Source organism: Paroedura picta, chromosome 9 (assembly GCF_049243985.1).
Source record: "Paroedura picta isolate Pp20150507F chromosome 9, Ppicta_v3.0, whole genome shotgun sequence".
In the NCBI taxonomy this organism is placed as follows: Eukaryota; Metazoa; Chordata; class Lepidosauria; order Squamata; family Gekkonidae; genus Paroedura; species Paroedura picta.
This window is the reverse complement of record NC_135377.1, coordinates 20,484,238-20,504,702: the sequence shown is the minus strand read 5'-3', so window position 1 is coordinate 20,504,702 and position 20,465 is coordinate 20,484,238. Positions and strand designations below refer to the sequence as shown.

Below are 20,465 nucleotides of genomic sequence, written 5' to 3'. Positions count from 1 at the left end.
AGGAATGGGAAGGCGACTGTAAGCCACTTTGAGCCTCCTTCGGGTAGGGAAAAGTGGCATATAAGAACCAACTCTTCTTCTTCTTCTTCTTCTTCAATTGTGAAGAACATGGTTGGGAAACATAACTATGTACATGCTCACCTGGGGCCCCTACCCTTCCCACCCCCTGCAGGCCCATCATTGGCCACAACATGGCTATATATGGTCATATCACCTGATAACTGTATAATAAATTTTAAAGATATATGAAAATTAATTAACTCCCATCATTCAGGAAACTCTTCCAGGGTCATCAAGAAACCCCAGGGTTTCATGAAACCCTGGTTGAGAAAGCCTGACCTAAAGTATCGTTCAGGTTCATATTGGAGGAGAAAGCTTGTACACTTTTTTATCTGGACACTCTGGATAGTTTCAGATGATGCTGTATCAGTAATGACTCACAACAAATACGAATGCAGATTTCTGTACTTTATCTGAACAAAGCTGCTTGATTGTTGTAGTTTCAAATGGCTGCAGCAAAATCAACACACAGCACTTAGACAGCAGGAGCCATTAGAGACACAAGCCAAAAAGAGTATAAATAAATATTCTGATAACAAATGCTCATGATTATAATGTGTCTCATGCTATAAATATGTGGGTTGATGCCTGGCATTAAACAATCATTAAAGATTATATTGCAACTATAAATATTCCAAAGTGTGTGTGTTCATTACTGATGGCTACATAGGCACATTATTTTACAGCACATTTGTTTAAACTCTTCCAAAGCTAGCAAAATAGAACTATTCCAGTTTCTTCAAAATATACTGAGTAAATAAATGTCAGCTATGCTGTGTGTTTAAACATTTTCTTCCATTCATATGAAAAAAGTTAAGGAGAAATTAGTTTCAGATTTCAGTTTTGATAAGCTAGACTTGCATATAGCTTCTATTTAATTCAAATATGCAGCCCTCTACCATGTGGAGCCTGAAGTGATGCAGTCAAGGAAAAGCTTTGCTTACATTTTATGCTAGCATTTTCCTCCTTGAAATTCTTGTTACCTGTTGGTCATGGGTAGTTAAATATATGACTGAAGGTTCCCTGAGGTGTCTTCTAAGCACACATTTGGAAGTTTCTTCCTCATGGCATGAACCCACGACACTGGAATTTCCATGTGAATCTTCTGACCATGTAGGCAGGGTCATTCATGTGGATCTTTACACCTGATGGGCATCCCTCTTCAAGTATGATATCAAAGACCTACCAATATGATTACAATGATCTCCCATAACAGTGTGGAGTCAAGCTAAGGAAGTAGATTCATTCCTGCATATGTATATTGAAGAAAGACGAAGAGTGAAATCTTTGGTTAGTCTAGAAAACCATTTCATAAACTTGTATGATCAAGTTCACAAGTGTGGTTTTTGTTTTACTGCGTGAATGGGCAGGATCTTTGAATTTTGATTACTTACTCACCATCATTTCCTCGGTTTTATAACTGAAAATAATGTCAGGTATTTAATAATCATGTACAGGTGATCATGCAAGTGCTACTGGCCAACCTGAAGATGATCTTGTTTTATTACTTTGGTGTCATTTCTAGTGTATAACGTCTGCTTCCAAAGACTAAAGCAGGGGTAGTCAAACTGTGGCCCTCCAGATGTCCATGGACTACAGTTCCCATGAGCCCCTGCCAGCAAACGTCTGGAGGGCCACAGTTTGACTACCCCTGGACTAAAGTATCAAATGGTGGGGGGGGGGGGTTACTTAGAGTATTTTTTGACATATTTCATCAAACTCTTCATCATAAAAACATCATAAAACCCTCCAATGATTCATAAACTATAGCATACCTAAAAATTGCAAGCCTAAGAGCAATGCATGCCTTCTGTGCCACAATCTTCATCCCTTGTCATATTTTTTTTTAAAAACAGCTTTATGTATGGAGTTATTGGATTTTTGCCATTTGGCATGATTTTCAGTAGGACATTTTATCCAATCGGATTAAGGAATGTCCTGAACACTGTTCTCTCATTCAGCAAACATAACGACAAGAGTTTTGTTTGTCTGATTTCCCCCCACTTTTTGTGCTTTCATGTTGTGACGAATAACATTCATCCAGTCGTCCATAAAAAAAGCACTTTGTGTGTGGGGGGGGGGGGGCAGTGTCTCCCTTTACCTCCAAAGGCAACAATTGTACCCATTAGCAAGGTCAGTGGTTTGGAGGAACCTGGAAAATAGCAGCTACCAGAAATCCACTACAATAATATCTCCAGCAGGTGATAGATTAGTTGGAACAAATTGGAACCATTGCACTTCGACAATCCTGGTTTCTTTCAAGCTGTTTTAAAATGTCGTCATTTTAATACACAATCTCAGCCCTGCGGAACAGTCCACAGCAGGTTAATTTGAATCATATGATGTGTCACTGCCCTCAGTTGACATGAGCTCCATTCCATGTGTGAAGCCATAATAAATCCATTCCCAACCGAGGCAAATTCCCTGTGAGAAGGTGAACTAATCCAGGCCTCACACTGGCATGCTAGCCCTCCATAATTGAAAGCAGGGCCACCTGTTTCCCAGAATAGTTAGCCTATAGAAGGAGAATTAGCATTAGATCAGATACTTATTATATTGAAAAATCATTCATACTTTTTGCGAGTTCAGCTGTGGGCTGCTTAGCATGACATCATATATAAACCTAGGAATGTGCCCATTTGATCCCGGTTTAACAGTTTTGTTAACCATGGTGTTGGTTAACTTTGAAATGAGAATTTTTTGATTTAATGAGAGCTGACATGTGAGAAGGAGAACTGACCGGGGTGCAGACTTTTCTAATTAACTTCAGGTCATTTGCAAAAACACTTGAACGCTCTGGCAAGGTTATTTTTTTTTTCATTGCTTTTTTACAAATAGGTTTTTTAAATACTGACGTAGCTATAGAACTGCATTTCTTAATAGGAAGAGAAGTGTAGCAGATGTCTCTAGTAGGTTTCAAAAAAGTTTATTAAGACAGGTATGGCCTCATCTCTTTACGAGCACAATTCTAGGAAGTTATTGTGACAAATCTATTCATTTGAGTTGTTTTCTGCTTTCGACTTCTGCTGTTATTCTCCCCTCCTCTATAGGCTTTTTACATTTTATTTATTTATTTATTTATTGCATTTTGTGTGTTGATTTAAGATTAATTATATATCGCTGATCCATGGATCTGAAATAAGGTTATCAATTGCATTCTTCATCTTTATCATCAGTATTCTGGATCATATTAGACTAATCAATAAATCATTTCTCTAGTATTATCGTAACAGGTTTCTGCAGTCACATACATCCACCTATCTCTCTGGATCTGCATTCTAGTGGCTAAGAGCACAGTTCAGTAAAATTGATTGGGGCTAAATTCAGTGCCCTAATTTTCTTAGCATCTAATTGCATCATAACTGTTTATTGTATGTATCTTTTGCTACTCAAACCACTGTTTAAACTGGTCAGTTTCTAATTTTATCATCAGCGCAAATGGGCCTTTACTCAAACTTAGCTGCTACTTTGCTCACTTTAACTGTTTCCACAGTGGAGGCTGTGCACCAGGCTGCAGGCTTGAGTTTGAGTCAGGGCAGGTTGCCCCGCCTCTTCGTGCTCCTATACATGGGAGCATTTGGCCTGGTGCACCTTGTCCGCCCCAGATTTGTGCGGAGCCGGGGCAGCTAAGTTCCCAGTGTGGAAACAGTCAATTTTATTTTCTACCACCGCAAGCATATATCCATCATTCATAAAAAGCATTGAAAAACGGTAGTTATACCCATTAGTAAGGTCAACGATTTGTAGAAATCTGAAAAACATATCCCCTTCCAGTGATGGTTGTAAGCTGCTCTGCCTTTTTGTCCTCTCTGTGGTTTAGTTGCTAGTGGGGGCAGTCTTTTTCATCCAGGAAAGCACCTTCTTCTGGTGAAAGACAGAGTCATCTTCAAACTGACCCTAAGGACATGTCTGTTTCCTAGATTCAGCTGAATTTTACAGTTTTCTCACATTTGCTATGGGTTTTTAATTATAATTTCCTCTCTATTTTCTCTTATATTGATTCCAGTTTGCGCTGGGATTAGGAAGAGGGGCATGGAATATTGTTTGTTGCTGAGACCAAGAGTTCCAAATTTGCAGCAAGGAGCTCCAGCCAAAAAAACTTTCCTTTACTTTACAAGTTTCCACAATTTGGAGCAAAATTGTCAGATTGATCAAGTCCCCTTCTTTCCCTTTCCCAGGTGGGAGGTGACAACACTGAGAGCCAGTTTGGTGAAGTGGTTAGGAGTGTGGACTTCTAATCTAGTGAGCCAGGTTAAATTCTGCACTCCCCCACATGCAGTCAGTTGGGTGACCTTGGGCTCGTCACAGCACTGATAAAGCTGTTCTGACTGAGCAGTAATTTCAGGGCTCTCTCAGCCTCACCCACCTCACAGGGTGTCTGTTGTGGGGAGAGGAAAGGGAAGGCGAATGTAAGCCGCTTTGAGACTCCTTCGGGTAGAGAAAAGTGGCATATAAGAACCAATTCTTCTTCTTCTTCTATGAATCTGCAGGAACTGGTTTTGCTTCTCTCATAGACAATGCGAAGCAAATTTCCATGTGTCCAGATATTGCAGGAAGGAGTGTCCCTGCTGCAGTCATCCATATTTGTGCCGGGGTATGGTGGATATTGCACACACACACACACACACACACACACACACACACACACACACACACACACACACGTGATTTTTTCTGCTTCTACCTTTTGCCTTCCTCCTGCTTGCATCCCATGTTTTTCCTGAGAATCCCCTGGCCCTCAGGAACAGATGGTGGTGCAGAGTCAGATAGCTGCTCTGGAGAACAAAATATGACTCTTCTACAAGCTTCCTCCATTTATGGACGTTTAGGATCTGATCCTATGATAATATTTGTTATTAAGCACAAAACCTGGGAATATTTTTTTTAATGAAATGCAAGTCATGTCCACATTTGTAGAATTTTAAACACACAGCAGGGAAGAAAGATAGGGCTGATGAATGGAATTTAAGGGGCAAATCGTGGATACAAAATATAAGTTCTCAAGACAGGAAAGCAAACTTTAATTTATCTTCTTCTATTGTTTTTACTTAGGAAAAACAATAGAAGAAGATAAATTAAAGTTTGTGGTCTGCCATGAGAGAGAGAGATTGATTCTCTGCCTTTCATTGTGCCTGAGGAAGTATGCCTGCACATGAAATCTTACATCTTGAATAAGATTTTGTTAGTTTTGTAGGTTCCAATGACTCAAACTTTGTTCTACACAAAAAGAAGCACTTAGTATGACTTTAGATCACACACCATTGTGCACTGAAAACTTAATTATAGTTGGGATATCTGAAAAAATAATGTTAAGTGGCAGAGGGATAACTGTCTTATGAATTGTCTCCATAAACCTGTTTGGCAGTTTTGTCATATTTTCTTGAGTTGTACGAAAAGAATCCAAGGCTCCAATATTGCTTGGCCAAGAATAGTCACAGGGCATTCAGTTATCTGATGTATATTATTTCATTAGATTGAAAAGGCAGAGCTAGACATTTGAGACAGAATTCTCAAGAGTGAGGAATATAATTTTTCTTTATTGATGTTATGATTTTCTTAAAATTAGGCATATTGAATCTATCAGTGTCCATAATAGATTTTAGAATACATTGTAAATGTAAGTAATTTAATAACTAGTGAGTCAAATGAAGTTGGAACTTTAAAAATGGAGATAAATCATTGAAAGGCTTTTTTTTTTTACTCTGATTTTTAGTCTCTCACAGGATGGGTGTGTGGGTGCATGCACACGCTTGACATAAGAATGGCCTCTGGGGTACAAAATCCCTTTCTGATTTCATTACTGAAATGTGAGTCTCTTCCTTTTCACAATTTAATGACTAACTGGGAGTGTACAAAAAATGAGAGTGTGTTTGTGTGATCTCTCTTGCCATCTTATTATCCTAGCAGGTGCTGGAAAATTGGGAGTAGTAATTAAAAGCCTTCTGTTTGTGCCCCACTTAGGAGTAGATCACCCATTTTGCATAGGTGACAGATTGATTAGAATGGGCTGCCCTAGGAAACTTGTGTATACGCATGATTGCCTGGAATACTCTGGGGGATTTTCAGATTGCCTCTTTCAAGCCCTTGGTCAGGGGTGGTAGACAGGGTTACTGGCCAGTGCTCTCATCTCTTGCTTCATAACTTCCATGCAGAGGATTTGGCAGATATGAATCACATGGGAAGGTGACTTGAAGTAACAGGGCAGACCGTACAGCCAATTTGCAGGCCTATGAGGGGGTAATGATAGTGATGTAGAAGGTTTTTTTCCCTAGACTGAGTGAACAGTAAACTGAGCTTGTTAAGATTGGTAGATTTAGGCGTGAACTCCAGCTTTTCCAAGGAAGTTGATTTCCTTTGCTCGCTTCAAGACTTGTCTTAGATTCTTATGGATCTGATGTTTCTCAAATATTCTGAATGAAATCCAGGTCAATAGTTGATTCTGTAGCCAAGGTTGTTGGATGCATTTCCCTTGTTCAGATTGCTTGTATTATTCTCCACTGGGGTGTAGTGGCTAACAGCGGCAGTCTCTAATCCGAAGAACCAGACTTGATTCCTCAGTCCTCCACATGCAGCCAGCTGAGTGACCTTGGAACAGTCACAGTTGTCTCAGAGCTCTCTGAGCCCCACCTACCTCACAGGGTATCTGTTTGGGAAAAGGAAGGGAAGGCAACTTTAATCCGCATAGAGACTCCTTTGGGTAGGGAAAATCGGGGTATAAAGCCAACTCTTCTTCTTCAGAGCACAAAAGTGTTATTTTACTGCTGTTTTTATTTTGCAGTGTGCTGTATTGTAGATCATTATTATAGGTATTATGATTGTGCTTTTAACCTATGGGTTGAATCAAGCTTTTGAAGAAGTGGATTACAAACCATTAAATATTAAGTAAACTAACATAATTTGAAATTCATGGCTTTGGTGACAGAAAGATTAGCATTAAAAATAGAGAAGTACTGTAAAGAAAGCAAATTAATTATTAGTACTAATAATTAGTAAATTAATTATTAGTAAAAAAGAAGAAAATTTGTATTTGTGAAATATAAATATGAGAGTGCAGAACAAATTACATATATATTCCTGGGATTTCTCTCTCTCTGTCTCACTCTCATAAAAGCAGAGTTTTTCTGCCTTTCCAACCTGAAAACCTCCTTTCTGGGCAGGGGCTGCAATAGTATTAAATATGCCACCTGGGTTTTGTGGTGTTTTAGGATTGTGATCATAACATAGAAGCAAGTGTCGCAGAAATTATAACATGTAATCAGGGTTCGTGTGGTAAAAAAGCGGTTACAGTTATTACTTTAACATTAACTTTATTAATCAAAGCAGAAATATACAAACATAACTGAAGTAAATGTTTCTTCTTGTGACATTGTTGTCTGTAAATCCTAAATTTCGTCTAGATTGTGAATAAAAGGATCATAAGGGTGCGATCCTGCTGATTTAAAACCAATGACAAATTTTCTGTTGGCTTCCCCAGGAATAGTATTGAGCCCTGAAAGCATATTAGTTGCACAATGTTATTTCTGCTTCATGTGTTTTTCTTTAAAAATGCCAAATGAATTTATTACCTAATTTTTCTCATGTGTAAAAATAATCCTTCTGTCATTATGTGATTGTTGAAACATTTGCTGTGAAGGCTCCAGTCTGAATATTTATGCAATTATACATATAATTAGCCCAAAAAGGCCTACCCAAGAACTTGTTTATCAAGCATGATGAAATTTTTGTGGCGGGAATTTTTATTGTAGAAAACAGGGAACTATCTATTTAGCCTAGCTTGTTTGACTTCTGTATTGTTGTTACTAGAACTGAAAATTGATAGACAAATGCATATGCTTCTAATAAAGCTGGATGGGTGGTAGGGAGTTTTCTTTAGTCAGATTCTGTCCCTGAATTCTAAAGAAAACTTCCTTAATAGTAACAAGAAAAGAGAAGAGAAAGGTAGAAAGATACATTTGCAACATTAGCCCATCAATCTTGCACAGGTAGGATAATACTTCTCATAACCAGGTTAGGTATCCATTCATTTTAGTCCGCTGAAGACACAGACATAGAGATGTATGTAATCACTCCCTCCTTCTTTAAGGAATCTTCTGTTGGAGGAATATTCTTTCTATTGGAAAGAAAACCATTGCATCCGATCCTTTAACAATCAGATAAGGATGACAGTCCTGTCCGTACACACTTATTTGGAAATAAGTAATACTGAATAATAATGGGATTTCATAACGAATGGGAGAATTCATGTAGGGTTGGGTGAGGGGGCCTACAACACATTCCTGATCTAACTTCCGCTGGAATCCTACATCTGCAAAAGTTAGTGGTGATTGATTGATTCATTCATTCATTGATATGTAATGTAGCCAGGAGATCCTAAGATTGTTTGGCAGCCAGGCAAGAGGTGGTTTGCCATTACCTGCCCCCACGTCATGATCCTGGTATTTCTTGGAGGTCATTCTTCCATGTGGTAGTCAGGGCCAACCCTGTTTAGCTTCTGACAGAATTGGGCTTGCCTGGGCTAACAACCGAAGCATAGTTAAAGTGATAGTTTTTTTCAGTAATTAAAATTGTGTTACATTATTCGCATCCAATGCTTTATTTTTAAATGTGTCACATTATGAAACTTCCTTGTACTGCTCTATATATTGTGAGAAACAATATGCAATTCTATTAAAACTTCATTTTAAAATAAATAAACCAATTATTGATGGGATGTACTATTTGCTTTCCTTTTTGTTTATGTCTTTTGTATTTTCCCCACAGCTGACATAAATGTGGATATATCAAAGCCTTTGAAAGTCAATTTCAGCTTTGTCAAACTAGATCAAATAAAACAATTTATGAAAAAGATCCAAAGCAAAAATGATTATGAGACCCAGGAGAAAAATGCTTCGGCAACTGATAGCCTTCCAAAGAAGGGTGACATACTAACGTCTCAATGTTACAAAAGCAGCATTTCTGACATGGAAGATCATGGTGATGGATCTCAGAAAATTTCAACTCAAGAACACCTGTGGAGGAACATTTCCTTTTGTCAGAAAATTTCTGTCCATACCACTCAGATGGTGGTCTCTATGGAACCTCATCCAAATCCTAGTAAGCCCTGCTTACTAGCATCTTTATCAAACCTCAGCGGACATTTGCATGTGAGAGCTAACTCTAAGAGTAAAGGTAAGGTATTTTCCTATATTTTTGTGACAGTAGCAGTAAGATGAGAATAATCAGGTATTACAAACTTGTGTGCTTTGCTGAAATTAACCCAAGATCTCTAACAGAACCAGAGAGTGGACATGAAGTTTTAGATTTTAAGTTCATCTTGTAGAAAAAAAGGACAGAAGATAAGGTTTAATCCAACCACACATATAGGCTTTCTCGAGTAGTTGGTCAAAGAGAAATGGCATTATATCTAATGTGATGCTATCCTAGAACGGCTGCTTTAGCAAGACAGACGGTACATGCAACCTTTTTGACTATGCTGACATGTTGACTATGGCTGACCTAACATTGTGTCATCCACATGATAGCTTTTTAATGTATTGGGCTGAAGGAAAGAAATGATCTACCAATGATATCTAGCCAGTGTATAATCAGTAATAAATAAATGCATTAATCTCGGTTTTCTGTGATCAGGGACTGAAAGAAGGATTTTAGTATTGCACTTATGATTGAACACAGCGGTGGGTGATTTGTTTGTTCCAATGAAATGAAGAAAAATGTCTTAAATTTATGTGCTTGAAATAGAAAGTATAATATTCTGCAGACTGTGCATAATAACATCGTGTAAATGCTTGTGTTTATTAATGATTATGCTGAAAGAAGTATTGGCTCTATAATGCATGTAAAAGTGCCAAACAGTTAATTCAACTTCAAATAATATGCTTTTGCCTTTGTATTAATAATAACTATATCAGTGTTCTTTAAAAGAAACAAGTTTGTGGCATCTTTAATGTTCATAGCAGTAGTACACTTTTCACCAGGTAATTTCAGCTGAACAAGGAAGTCAAGATTTAAAGGTCAGATGGATTGGCGTAGTGGTTATGAGTTGTGGCCTCTAATCTGGAGAGCCGGGTTTGATTCTCCACTCCTCCATGTGCAACCAACTGGGTGACCTTGGACTCGTCACTGTCCTGTTAGAGCCGTTCTCCCAAAGCAGTTCTGTTAGAGCTCTCTCAGCCTCACCTACCTCTTTTGTGGGGAGAGGAAGGAAAGCAGTTGTAAGATGCTTTGAGATGCCTTCAGGTAGTGAAAAGTGGGGTATAAAAACCAAGTCTTCTTCTTCCTCCACTATTACCCTTGGATTTGCCTTGTCACACAGACTTCCTTTACTTCCGTGTATCAGAGCATGGCATTACATGTAAAAGCTCAAAATGAGGTTGTGAATTTAAGAACCCACCTGGTTTTTACTCAGTGATCATTAACAAAACTGGATACAGAAAGATGGGAGTTTCAAGGTGTAAGAAAGGTGCAGAGAGCATGTATATTTCTGTGGCATGTTCACCAACTACATTCCCCCAAGGCCTTGTGAGTAATGCATGGTTGTCATCTAACAATTTGGGGTACTTAGTTACTTTTGTAATTCATAAGAATTTTCAGCTAAACATCCAGATGTTCCTAATGGAATGGTTCCTCAGTGAAACAGGCTTCCACGGGAGGTGGTGGGCTCTCCTTTGGAAGTTTTTAAACAGAGGCTAGATAGTCATCTGACAGAAATGCTGATTTTATGAATTTAGGCAGATTGTGAGTGTGTGGGCAGGAAGGGATGTGCCAGTGTTTGTCTCTTGTGGCCCTTCCTTACATACCCAAGGAATTGCTAATCGTCACTGTGGGCTGGTAGGTGAATTTTCTCCAGGCCAGGCTGGATTCTGGAGATTTTTGGTGTGTGTGTGGGGAATCATTTGGGAATGAAATTGGGGTCACTGTGGGTGGGCAGGGAGTTGAGAGTTCCTGCATTGTGCATTGTGCAGTGGGTTGGACCAGATGACCCTGGAGGTCCCTTCCAACTCTATCATTCTATGATTCTAATTTATTGTATGTACGCGTAGGTATGTATGCATGCCCTGACCTGGATAGCCCAGGGGCTGGCAGGGGCTTCTGGGAATTGTGGTCCATGGACATCTGCAGGGCCGCAGTTTGACTATCCCTGGCCCAGGCTATCCCAACCTCATCAGATTTCAGATGCTAAGCAGGGTTGGCCCCAGTTAGTACTTGAATGGGAGAACACCGATAGGGTTCAGGGTCTCTACACAGAGGCAGGCAATGGGAAACCACCTTTTTCAATAAAACCGCCATGAGAGTCAGCATAAGTCTGCTGTGACTTCACAGCACTCTCCATCACCATCATAACATATGTATAAATTCTCAAATTGGGTTCATATAGTGATGTTTGAATCACATGATTTAGGGTGCAATAACATCACAGAACTTGCCACAGAAAAAAGCATGGCACAATGTTTGGGTGGTCATTAAGCAACCTATAGGTTTAGGTTAGAGGTTTTCAGAGTTCAAATTTGGGTTGGAAGAATTTGACCTGTAAATTAAGACTATTGAATCCCCAAATTTTCTCCCCTATATTCATCATTAGAAACATACACAAATAAATATTTTGATGTTATGACAACAAATTTTTTACCATTTCAAAAAATGAAGACCAACCTAAAGCTTAACTGAGAAATATCTATCATAAATTATTGTCATAAATAGTCTTTTGCTCTATTTCTGAGGTTTGTGTGTGTGTTTGCTCTGTTATGAAGTCTTCTCGGTAAAAGTTGTTCAAAGAGTGCATTTCCCCTCGCTGGATATTAGCTCTGTTTCAGTGAACTGGCATAAGTAGCTTAAGAGATAAAAGATAGCCATTTGTAACCGAGAAGTACAAGTTCCAAGCCAAGCTCTGTGATTTATGGCTTTTTCATCAGGACTATTCCTACTTGGGCTAATAAATCTTAGTGCTTTTTATTGTGTAAAAGTTAAAAATGAAAAATAATGTTCCTTAGAACATGCAAGATTGGAAATGCTGGAGGCTGAAATCATTTTTATCCATAAATAAACTGCTGTACGTACAACTACAGCAAATGCATTCCCAGGCTTTTCCAGTTATACTGCAGTTGTAGCAAGGAAAAACCAGCAGCGAGAGTTAAATACAAGACATTTCTAACTCTCTTTGCATCGTTATGAGCCTATTGTCTACTTTAATCCTCTCTTTTCCATCGTTTCCTCTTCGTTCTTTCTGTGATATGTTACAACATATTCCTCTATCTCATATCTTTCCTTTGACCGAAAAGAACAATTTGGCAGTCTCAGCAGTATGTATCGCATACTGTTCCTGGCTTGATCCATTTATTCCAGCAATTCAGGGATAGCGCAAACTGATGAAATACTGGGAGTTCCATGATCAGGGCCTGTGTGTTTTGCCCTACTGGGAGAGCAGTTTGTACTGGGGAAAACAGAGCTGGAGGCAGGAAGTTTAACCCAATCCAAATATCTCTCCCCTTTAACTGCAGTTAGCGTTCTTGTTTTTTTTAAAATAGGGATTTAATCATGTCTTACCCTGCAGTCTACTTAAACCCTCACTAGATGAGGCCTGGAGATCTCCCAGCATTACAATCCATCTCCAGACTACAGAGATCTATTCTCCTTGGGGAAACAGCAGCATTGTAATGTAGGCTGTGTGGTATTATACCTTGATGAAGCCCCTCCGGCTCTTCCAGAAAATCTCTAGGAATATTGAACTGCGGATTTGGCAACCCCACCTCACAGAGATAAGAAACCCACATCGAAATACAGCTTCCGACAGTAGGTGGTATTCTTATAGTTGAATGCTCCATAATAATAACAATAATAATCCCTTCACACAGAAATATGGCTGTCAAAGAGAGGACCAAATCTTTCAGTTTGTATCCTAGTTTTCTGTATGGAGAAAATGGTTTTGTATTTCATCATATGAGTTTCAGTCTGAATAATCCATGAACAGGATCAGTACTTCAGAGAGTGAACACACTCTACTCCACTCAGATAGATTCAAATGAGTAGCCGTGTTGGTCTGAAGTAGCACAATAAAATCAGAGTCCAGTAGCACTTTTAAGGCCAACAACGATTTATTCAAGGCGTGAGCTTTCGAGTGCAAAAGAGTGCTTGCACTCTGACGAAGAGTGCTTGCACTCGAAAGCTCATGCCTTGAACAAATCTTTGTTGGTCTTAAAGGTGCTACTCTACTCCACTCAGTAACTGTTCTGCTCCTAAGCACTTCTAAGGAAGAAACTAAGGCTGTGAATTTCTACAATGTTTTTCAGTCTTTCACCCTATGAATGCAATAATTAAGTCAGTTCATTTTTATATTTCTAGCCCTTCCTTCCTCAAAGGCGGTAGGCATTATCCTCAAGCATTTTGCGTAACACTATTTCAAAAGAAAATATTGTTGAAAATGTAACACAACCACATTTATTTATTATTTTCACACCTGAATTTTATCAGTCAAAATGCTAATAGGCTACAATAAAACATATTTTTGTTAAAACACTAATTTAAAAATACAGATTTTTAAAAGGAGAATAAATTCATTTTTCTTCACAGATAACTCTACAGGTAGCTCTAGTTTGAATATAAAATAGCAGTAGCTGTGTAACAAATAGGAATTTAGGATTTTTTTTAAATGTCAGAATTGGTCTCTTTATTTTCAAAATTGTATGGATATACCTTTCGAGCTGAACAGAGTTGATGTTGGCAAATGAAACTAATACACAAATATTTCACTGTGTGTTTCGGATTTTTACAATCATATAACTATGGTGACCATCTGCAGCAGCTGCGTTTTACGAATTATTTGCTGAAGCAAACGGCATACAATGACAAAAAGTAGTCATCTCAGATGTACTGTTAAAACAGACAAAGTAGCATTGCTTGCCTTTTATACAGAATGGCCATCTGCTATACAGATGTTATAATACCGAATGACTTCAGATTCAATAATTGTAGAAAATTTTCATTAAAACCTCAACAATTTGCACTTGTTTACTTGAATCTGCATAATTCCCCCATGAGACAACACAACACACTTGGGGTTTTTGAGCGGTTTTTTTACTTCTCACTAGCAGTGGCTTTGATCCTTTTTGATGTGCTGACTTTAATAAACATAGTCAAAAGGCACATTCAAAAAAACATCATGGAAAAAACTACAAAGGAACAATTATAGCAGCAGAAACTACTCTAATCCCTTACTTACGCAAGCTATTTTTAGTGAAATATGTTTTTTTACAAATTTTATGTGACAGTATTTTATAAACAGTGTAAACGGCCTCTTTTCCAGATGAGTCTTTGTGTAAGAGATGGAAGTTGGTTTGTAATGTAAGAGGAATCTTATGTGCTGAGAATAGTTTTTTTTAAACTCACTTGGGAATGTGTTGTAGGCATGTTTCTTCCCTTGTGGAGGCAAAACAAGAGCTTATGACCTTGCTTAATGACATTTAAAGATGGTTAATTAACTGATAACCTTGCATTAAAGCTTTTTTTTTCTCCAGAGTTCCAGATATTATTAATTAGGACCTTGTAATCAGCAATTCTAATAGTCTCTTTTCTACTACTTTCAACTTTAGGTATTCCAGAAAAAGTGGTTTTCTTTTACTAATAGCAGTTTATATCTCTAAAATGATATTTGCCCTGATCCTCTTCCACCATTGATAGGGAAGCTACATATACAGAAATGAAAGAGGAAGCAGATTCTGTACTCAGCATTCTGTGTATAGAGAAACACAACCCATATTCTGCAGGTAACACAAGAATCTCATCTGGGCTGACAGATGTGATAGGTCTTCCCACATCAAAAACAGGCACTGCAGTGAGGATCAGAAGTCTGTTCTAGTTTATCTGTATCTTAACAAAGAGTGAATATGTATCTCATCAAAGTCTTCTCATTTGCTCTTGGGCTCTCTGTTGAGGCCAAAGTTGACTTTTAAAAGGTAGATACAAGCTTATAGGGTTAAACTATATTTATGATGTCAAGTTACAGGACTGATCTTAATTTCAAGATTGATTTACTAGTAGACAATTGAAAGCAACTCTATCTCATCTCACTCATTTTTGCAGTGCATTTAGTACCAAAAACTCTTACCTTTCAGTACTTTTCTTTGAAGTCTTCCTAGTTTTTGACTGTCCCACATTTGTTTTTCTTTGCTACAGACCCTGAAAATTATTTGAAGGCATTTAATACTCAATTTTATAATCTGTTTAAAATTATTAATCAGATTTGAACTGAAAGATTAAAATAGAGAAGAATCTACCATGCATATTAAAGAAATTATTATTATTATTATTAGATTTATTTCCCGCCTCTCCCGATAGGCTCGAGGCGGGTCACAACAACTAATCCCATTAAAATTCCCATTAAAATATCAGTCTACTAACAGTCTACTAAATAAAATATATGCATTGTATAATTTTGAGTTACAGTTCTGGAACTCCTCACTTGTGTGTTCCATGTTCTACCCTGTTTATAAGTGAGACTTGCTGAGCTACGAAGACTGAATGGTCATAAAGGCTTGAGATCCCGACAGCTAGGACATGTTTTCCAATAGGATGATTTATTCACACGAATACTGCTTCTGTTTCAGTACTCATATTCCCTTTTCAATTCATGATGGTGTTCTGTTTTAGTAACAAACAATCTAATAACTTCCATAACCATACTCAGCCTTGAATGCCTCCACCCGAAATACATGTATTTATGTTGGGAAAGAAGGTCAACCTGTCTTCAGTAGCAGCCTGTTACATTCAGACATTCAGGATGCTCTCTTGTCAGATGGTCCCAAGGTAATGTTGTCAAGATTGGGTCAGACTTTAAAAACTCTACACCAACAGATCAACTGCTGGCCTTCAAGACTTTTGGGATATTTTTAGGAACCAACCATTAATTTAGATGAGGGTCTTGACAATGAAGATCAGGAACCAGGCTTCAGCTCTGCTTCACATAATTTTCTGTGGAGTCTCCCTCACATTATACACCGCTAGCTCCCAAAGTAAAATTGCCGATTCCAGAAAGTGAATCCCAGCATGATGTGAGCAAGTTTAGAAACATATTGTATATATATTGTATATATCCCCTAAACTAATTTTAGAATATTTCTGAAAACTGTGCTGTGTATCTGAGATAGGGGAGAAGGGAAGAGGTAAGGATATGTGCAAGCTCCAAAATAAAAGAAGAAAAGTTAATTTTTTACAAGCTCTCTATTTAGCTAAGAAAAGAATCTAGGGCTTGAGGAAGAACGGCAATGAACTGGGCAGATGCAGTTCAGAAAAACTGTCATTGCTGTTTTTGTTGTTTGTGATAGGATTATCTCTGGTAATATGCCACAGTGACAAGAATTGCCTTAAAACTGCATGCTTTTCAACTAGTCACAAGTTTTTCAAATAGCAATATGCTAGAGATTTCTATCATATACTAAATAGAAATACAGATAATGATGGCTGTTGAGCAGAAACAATTTTTTCCCTTTCAGAATTAACTCGATGTTCTTGAGAAAAGCCTGCCAAGATGTCGCCACGGTTCTGGGATGCTAAAGTTCTGCAAGTTAGCCTAAGGAGAAATAAAACCTCAAATTAGTTTTGACTACCTAGAATAATATGCTAGAGTAACAATCCATTTACAGCACCCAGAAGACCCCTGTTACTTTTAGAAACAACCGTAAACTCTTTCCAACACTTGAACAATAGGAAATGAATTCTTTGTCAGTAAAAGCCAGAGGACAAACGAAACATTTTAATGGTCACAGAGGATTGAAGTGGAAGTTCAGCCTGTAGACAACTATACAAATCACTAACGAACCGTAATGAATATTGGGTGTGGGCATCAGGGTCCTGTCAGTTTTGACACTGTGTCCCAAGTAGCTTAAACACAACACTCAAGGAAAGGTGGAGACCTCATCAGGTCTCTAACATCTGGGATTTTATTTGTCATTTTGGCATACCCTACAAGCGCAAAAGAAAGAGTAAAAGGGGATTATCCTGACAATGAAATGAGTTACTGAATCTTGTGATAATGAAAAGCAGAACAATTCTAATTCCTTTCTATAGTCCCCGAGGTAGAGGTGCGTTTATAGTTCTGCAGAACTAAATGTAGGAGGGAAGAACACATGGCCTTAAAATCCATGAAATAAGACACCCGTAATCCCAGGACTGAGTACCACTATTAATCCTGGTCAGGTTCCCTACTGTTACTTTATTATATATTTCAGAGTTGCTACTGATGAAGTGGCATGTCCTTTTTTTTAAAAAAAAAAATTACAAATTAACTGTAGCATGCTGATCTCGAGCAAGAAAATCATATAGTTCCACCTGCCAGGTCACTTAGGAAAGTGCAAAGCAGGGATGACATTCAGATGGAACTATCCCAAACTATTTTGTTTCTTTCTAAATTTCCCCCCTGCTGCTACGTTCATAATGGATGTAATCACATATCCTCTGAGAAAGGAACATTTTGTTTATTAAATTGATGTATGGGCAGTGCATGACAGCAGCATATTGGAGTCCTGGATCTCTGGCTTTATATTTTGCTACAGTAATACTACTATTGATATACTGTTAGCCGTTAACGTTTTCTGGAGCGGCTGGAATCTCGTAAATTGAAGACATGGGAAGGACTTAGGAGACAAGATTTGTTGAAGCTTGTGTTTAAAAAAGTAGAAAGGGTTTATTATAATATTTAAATATTTTATATGCATACTTGTTTTTAAGGATAAATTTCCTGTTTGCTTTTTTTTTTAACAGTCTCGTGGGATAATGAACTAACTCTAGAATTTAACAGATAAACTATACTGTTGTCTGATCCAGCATAGCAAGTGTATACATAAAGCAGTATGCATATAATATTTAACCAAAAGTGAAAAAGAAGTAAATGACAATGTATTTTTTCCCCTAAGCTTTTGTGGTGTTTTGAATTGAACATGGTGTACCTGCTTAGCTTTTCTTAAATGAAGATGAGCTCATCTCTTAGAGATAACCATCTCTGACTGCCCTTCTGATTCATCGCTAGCCTGAACTCCATTTGAACCTTGTTAGGCCACAAAACAAGCAGGACTCTTGGCCCAGGCTATAAAATATAATTAAGTTCTTTTGAAAAGATGCGTAAGAGAGGATTGCTTCTCTCCCCGCTCCCCAATATATCCATTACCACCAGCATAGCCAATAAAGTAAAATCAAGTACTGTATTCAACAATTAAAGTAATAGATGTCTCTGGGTTTTTAATGTTTGAAGTACTCAACCAAAACATACTCTCAGGCTGTCAGTGCTGCTCTAATGAAGTCTGGGGCATACATTAACGATGAATTCAAACAGTTGGTCTGTTCAAGATCATTAATTTCTGTTTACCATGGGTAACACATCTTGTGTTTTTACAGAGCCCACATGTGGCCATATACAATGCTGGAAAACTCTCAGTGAAGAATGGTTAATTGGTAATGCAAAAATATAGCACTCCTGGGGAGAATGAACCATCACAAGTCTCTGTTCCATATTGATGAGAAATCCAGTAGCCTAATTCATTCAACTTGCTTGGATTGCTTGGATTTTGCACTTAACTAGATGTATTCTGTTTCTTTCCTGATAGTGTGGGTCTGTTCACTCTATCTACCATGACATCTTTTATTAAATGAAGTATTTGCCCAATAGCTGTGTTCTTTCATCTTTTAAAACTCTTTGCATCTTTCTTCTGGTTAGGTCTACATTGTCGGTTTTCATTTAGGCACTGGGGGATAAGAGGAGAATCTAAGAAGGAACATGCTATGTTGGGCCACCTTTTCCCTTCAGAAATATGCATGGACCAGTGAACCTTTGGGGGACAGCCAACTTCACTGTGTCTTCCCTTGCTACTTTTGAGTGTTGCTGCTGCTTCTCAAATCTCAGTCAGTTACTCCTCTGTGATCATATCTGAAACAGCAAAAAAACCCTAAACAAAACAAAAAACTGTACTAGGGGGTGTGCATTTGGTTAATCCAAGCTGAAAAAAATACCTCCAAAAAACCTTATCAGTATTTTTCAACCATTAATTCAGCCAGATTTTTTGGGCTATTTTTCTGGCTGTCTGAAATGGCCAGCCTGAAAAATCACAAAAATATTTGGGATTATTCAAGACCACTGTTAGAGTGCGCTGAAAGGGTTCTCAGTCCCTTTAAATGCCTTCAGAGTGAACTCTCAGTTTCGAGAAGGCCTCTAAAGGAATGGTGAGCCCTTTAAATGCTTTACTAGTTTATTTCTGCTTCCACAGTGGTTTGTAAAAGACATTTACATTTCAGAGGGGCAGTGTTCCCTTTAGATTTCAAATACATTTTCCCTCTCCAATGGAAACAATGGAAGATGGGGGCACCTTATTTGGGAGCTGAGATCCTTGGACCTCCTGATCCAATCTTTTTCAAACTTGATGGATGTTTTGAGGAGAAGAGTTTTCCATTCAGATTTATAAGGATTAACTGACAGGAGCTGGTTCAAAATAGAGAAAGGAGTGCACCAAGGTTGAATTCTTTCCCCTTTCCTCTTTAGCTTGTATGCTGAGATTATTATGAGAGAGATAGAACTCAAAGACTCATACACTGGAATTAAGATTGGAGGAAGGAATATAAATAATCTTTGGTATGCTGACGATACTACCCTCCTGTCAGAAACTAAGGAAGGCCTAGAACAGCTTATTACAAAGGTCAATGAAGAAATTTGGCCTTTTCTTAAACACTAAAAAAAACAAAAATAATGACCACAGCAAATAACCCCATATTTGTCACAAAAACAATTGATGGTGAAGTGATCGAATGCGCTCAAGAATTCATTTTTCTTGGATCACAAATCGATTTGAGTGGTGTTTGCAGAATGGAAATGAAACACCAAATTGCTCTGGGTCGCTCACCAATGATGAGCTTGAACTGAACATGGAAAAGCAAGGACATAAGCCTGACTATCAAATGTAGATTAGTTAGATCTATCATATTTCCAATAGCCACTTATGGCTGTGAAAGTTGGACGATGAAAAAATCAGCCAAGAGAAGAATCGATGCATTTGAAGGCTTCTGCGGGTTCCATGGACAGCAAAGGTCACAAACGAGGAAATACTACAGCACATACCGTCTGATATATCATTGGTAGGCAAATCACGAAACTTTGGCTCACTTACTTTGGCCATATCATACAATCCAACTCGGTGGAAAAAGCATTTATGCTAAGATTGGTCAGTGGAAAAAGGAAACCAGAAGATGGTGGTTGGATGCGATCAAAATGGACACCGGCCAGAACATTGCATGGCTGGGGGAGGCAGTGCGGGGTCGAGGATCATGGCAACAGGTGTGCCATGGGATTGCCAGGAGTTGGACATGACTGAATGGCTGACAAGAACAATAGAAGACTGTATTGTATTATCCATTATTTAACCTTTGTGCCTTCT

General features: G+C 38.2%; 1 protein-coding gene across 6 annotated transcripts in view; it reads left to right on the top strand.

The window, feature by feature from the left end:
* Positions 1-20,465, top strand: part of VPS13B (vacuolar protein sorting 13 homolog B) — a 383,695-nt gene that overhangs the window by 265,420 nt on the left and 97,810 nt on the right. For all 6 annotated transcript variants that reach the window (XR_013234028.1, XM_077351820.1, XM_077351819.1 and 3 more), the window contains exon 36: positions 8,821-9,228. Coding sequence is in view for 5 of the 6 variants with exons in the window: in XM_077351820.1 (XP_077207935.1) it covers positions 8,821-9,228 (408 nt within the window). In the remaining variant the exon portion in view is untranslated. The remainder of the gene's footprint in view (positions 1-8,820; positions 9,229-20,465) is intronic.